Genomic DNA, 4,160 nt, shown 5'->3' on the forward strand with positions numbered 1-4,160 from the left:
CTACCCCTCCTTCCTTGTCCAGGGTGTACCCCTCCTTCCTTGTCCAGGGTGTACGCCGCCTTCCTTGTCCAGGGTCTACCCCTCCTTCCTTGTCCAGGGTATACCACGCCTTCCTTGTCCAGGGTCTACCCCTCCTTCCTTGTCCAGGGTGTACCCCTCCTTCCTTGTCCAGGGTGTACCTCCCCTTCCTTGTCCAGGGTGTACCACGCCTTCCTTGTCCAAGGTGTACCCCTCCTTCCTTGTCCAGGGTATACCACGCCTTCCTTGTCCAGGGTATACCACGCCTTCCTTGTCCAGGGTCTACCCCTCCTTCCTTGTCCAGGGTGTACCCCGCCTTCCTTGTCCAGGGTCTACCCCTCCTTCCTTGTCCAGGGTGTACACCGCCTTCCTTGTCCAGGGTCTACACCTCCTTCCTTGTCCAGGGTGAACCACGCCTTCCTTGTCCAGGGTCTACCCCTCCTTCCTTGTCCAGGGTATACCCCTCCTTCCTTGTCCAGGGTGTACCTCGCCTTCCTTGTCCAGAGTGTACCTCGCCTTCCTTGTCCAGGGTGTACCTCGCCTTCCTTGTCCAGAGTGTACCTCCCCTTCCTTGTCCAGGGTGTACCTCACCTTCCTTGTCCAGGGTGTACCCCTCCTTCCTTGTCCAGGGTGTACCCCTCCTTCCTTGTCCAGGGTCTACCCCTCCTTCCTTGTCCAGGGTGTACCTCCCCTTCCTTGTCCAGGGTGTACCCCTCCTTCCTTGTCCAGGGTGTACCTCCCCTTCCTTGTCCAGGGTGTACTTCGCCTTCCTTGTCCAGGGTGTACCTCACCTTCCTTGTCCAGGGTGTACCTCACCTTCCTTGTCCAGGGTGTACCTCGCCTTCCTTGTCCAGGGTGTACCTCGCCTTCCGCCCGAATGCAGCTGATATAATGCAGTATGATATAATGTAATATAATATAATAAAGTATAAGATAATATATTATAGTAAACTATAATGTAATATAATATAATAAAGTATAAGATAATATATTATAGTAAACTATAATGTAATATAATATAATAAAGTATAAGATAATATATTATAGTAAACTATAATGTAATATAATATAATAAAGTATAAGATAATATATTAAAGTATCCAGGTGCTAGTACAATTCAAGTCCTGGATGGAGTCCAGGTGCTAGTACAATTCAAGTCCTGGATAGAGTCCAAGTGCTAGTACAATTCAAGTCCTGGATGGAGTCCAGGTGCTAGTACAATTCAAGTCCTGGATGGAGTCCAGGTGCTAGTACAATTCAAGTCCTGGATGGAGTCCAGGTGCTAGTACAATTCAAGTCCTGGATAGAGTCCAGGTGCTAGTACAATTCAAGTCCTGGATGGAGTCCAGGTGCTAGTACAATTCAAGTCCTGGATGGAGTCCAGGTGCAAGTACAATTCAAGTCCTGGATGGAGTCCAGGTGCAAGTACAATTCAAGTCCTGGATGGAGTCCAGGTGCAAGTACAATTCAAGTCCTGGATGGAGTCCAGGTGCAAGTACAATTCAAGTCCTGGATGGAGTCCAGGTGCAAGTACACCTTCAAAAGGTAGCTTGTGTGTCAAATAACACGTAGGCTCTGATCTACTAAGATCCCAAATAGATGATCAATAATAATGAAAATGTTGTGGTTAGCACCTGCTGTCACCATGGAGACACTCATTTACTGCACATTCATGTCATCAGGCTGTGTTGTTGAACATGCAGCATAGAAATATAATGGGTGTTGTTGAACATGCAGCATAGAAATATAATGGGTGTTGTTGAACATGCACCATAGAAATATAATGGGTGTTGTTGAACATGCAGCATAGAAATATAATGGGTGTTGTTGAACATGCAGCATAGAAATATAATGGGTGTTGTTGAACATGCAGCATAGAAATATAATGGGTGTTGTTGAACAAGCAGCATAGAAATATAATGGGTGTTGTTGAACATGCAGCATAGAAATATAATGGGTGTTGTTGAACATGCAGCATAGAAATATAATGGGTGTTGTTGAACAAGCAGCATAGAAATATAATGGGTGTTGTTGAACATGCAGCATAGAAATATAATGGGTGTTGTTGAACATGCAGCATAGAAATATAATGGGTGTTGTTGAACATGCAGCATAGAAATATAATGGGTGTTGTTGAACATGCAGCATAGAAATATAATGGGTGTTGTTGAACATGCAGCATAGAAATATAATGGGTGTTGTTGAACATGCAGCATAGTGCCACCTATGAAACGCCATCAAGAACAACAGAAGCTATTTGCAGCATGTTTTCAAGTGCAGTGGTGCATTGGAATGATCCAGAAGCAAGAAAATGCATGTTACATTTTGTCATACATATATTTGATATAGCGTTTAAAGCCCTTTGTGCATAACTGTGCCAGTTTGCATGAACATTTCAATCACGCTAACTAGAGATGCAAAAGAGTTTCTGGTTTGATAAATCACATTAAAGGATGAATTATATTGTTGTGTCCTCCTCCACGTGATCAGCATCTCATTTGCATATTCATAACACTAAATGGATTTGTATGTTGAAGTGATTGTTGGCAGACATTATTGGTATGTTGAAGTGATTGTTGTCAGACATTATTGGTATGTTGAAGTGATTGTTGGCAGACATTATTGGTATGTTGAAGTGATTGTTGGCAGACATTATTGGTATGTTGAAGTGATTGTTGTCAGACATTATTGGTATGTTGAAGTGATTGTTGTCAGACATTATTGGTATGTTGAAGTGATTGTTGGCAGACATTATTGGTATGTTGAAGTGATTGTTGTCAGACATTATTGGTATGTTGAAGTGTGTCCCTCTGTGCTCTCAGGGCAGGAGAGCTTCAACTCTCGCTCGTTGGCCCTGCAGGCCCAGAAGAAGATCGTGAGCAAGATGGCGACCATGGTGGTGGCCAACATGCTGACGGACGACACCAGCAGCCAGATCCTGGACGAGCTGTACAAGAGTAGTGTGGAGTTCACCAGGAGCAAGAAGGAGGCCCACAAGATCATCAAGGACGTGATCAAGGTGGCCCTGAAGATGGGCATCCTGTACCGCAAGCAGCAGTTCAGCCCCGAGGAGCTGGAGACGGTGGAGCGCTTCAAGAAGAAGATGAACCAGGCCGCCATGACGGCCGTGTCCTTCTACCAGGTGGACTACACCTTCGACCGGAACATTCTGTCGCAGCTGCTGCTGGAGTGCCGGGACCTTCTCCACGCCGTGGTCCAGCAGCACCTGAGCGCTCGCTCGCACGCCCGCATCGACCACGCCTTCAACCACTTCTCTCACCTGGACTTCCTGGCCCGGCTCTACGGGGACGGAGACGAGTACAGACTCTCTCTGAGGAAGATCTGTGACGGCATCAACAAACTGCTGGACGAGGGCACGCTTTAACCTTTCACCTCTGACCTCTCCTCCTTGCATCACCTCCTCTTTCCTGTCTCCTGCATCTGTTGCCATGGAGACAGTCAGCATCCTGCCGCTGCGGCCATGTTGGATGAAGACTGTTGTCCTCGCAGTTTGTTTGTTTCATGTGTGAAGAGTAGGTGTGTGTGTGTGTGTGTGTATGTGCGCGCGTGCGTGTGTGTGTGTGTGTGTGCGCGCGTGCGTGTGTGTGTGTGTGTGTGTGTGTGTGTGCGCGCGTGCGTGTGTGTGTGTGTGTGTACAAAGGATATGTAGTTTTAGTGTATTTCTGGTCTTTTATTAAAGATGATTTCCCTCATCATGTTCTTCTTCTTCTTTCTGACAACAAAATATCAAAGGCAGCTGATTGATGTGTTGAAGTCCGACATTAACCATCGTTTTCACAGCACTGATTGAAGTAATGTAAGACAATCACCCAAATACCCACTTGGCCAACACAATGTGTGAACATTGACACATTTAATAATAATAATAATACATGTTACTTATAAGATTAACATTGACACATTTAATAATAATAATAATACATTTGACTTATAAGATGAACATTGACACATAATAATAATAATACATTTGACTTATAAGATGAACATTGACATATATAATAATAATAATAATAATAATACATTTGACTTATAAGATGAACATTGACACATATAATAATAATAATAATACATTTGACTTATAAGATGAACATTGACATATATAATAATAATAATAATACATT

At 44.3% G+C, this 4,160-nt stretch overlaps 1 protein-coding gene across 1 annotated transcript in view; it reads left to right on the plus strand.

Annotated features, from left to right (window-relative positions):
• Positions 1-3,699, plus strand: part of LOC133664841 (tumor necrosis factor alpha-induced protein 8-like protein 3) — a 49,746-nt gene extending 46,047 nt beyond the window's left edge. Inside the window, exon 2 of the mRNA XM_062069797.1 lies at positions 2,841-3,699. Coding sequence (XP_061925781.1) covers positions 2,841-3,403 — 563 coding nt within the window. The 3' untranslated portion in view covers positions 3,404-3,699. The remainder of the gene's footprint in view (positions 1-2,840) is intronic.
• The last annotated feature ends 461 nt before the right edge of the window (positions 3,700-4,160 follow it).

This window comes from Entelurus aequoreus, linkage group LG02 (genome assembly GCF_033978785.1).
Source record: "Entelurus aequoreus isolate RoL-2023_Sb linkage group LG02, RoL_Eaeq_v1.1, whole genome shotgun sequence".
NCBI classification, from domain to species: Eukaryota; Metazoa; Chordata; class Actinopteri; order Syngnathiformes; family Syngnathidae; genus Entelurus; species Entelurus aequoreus.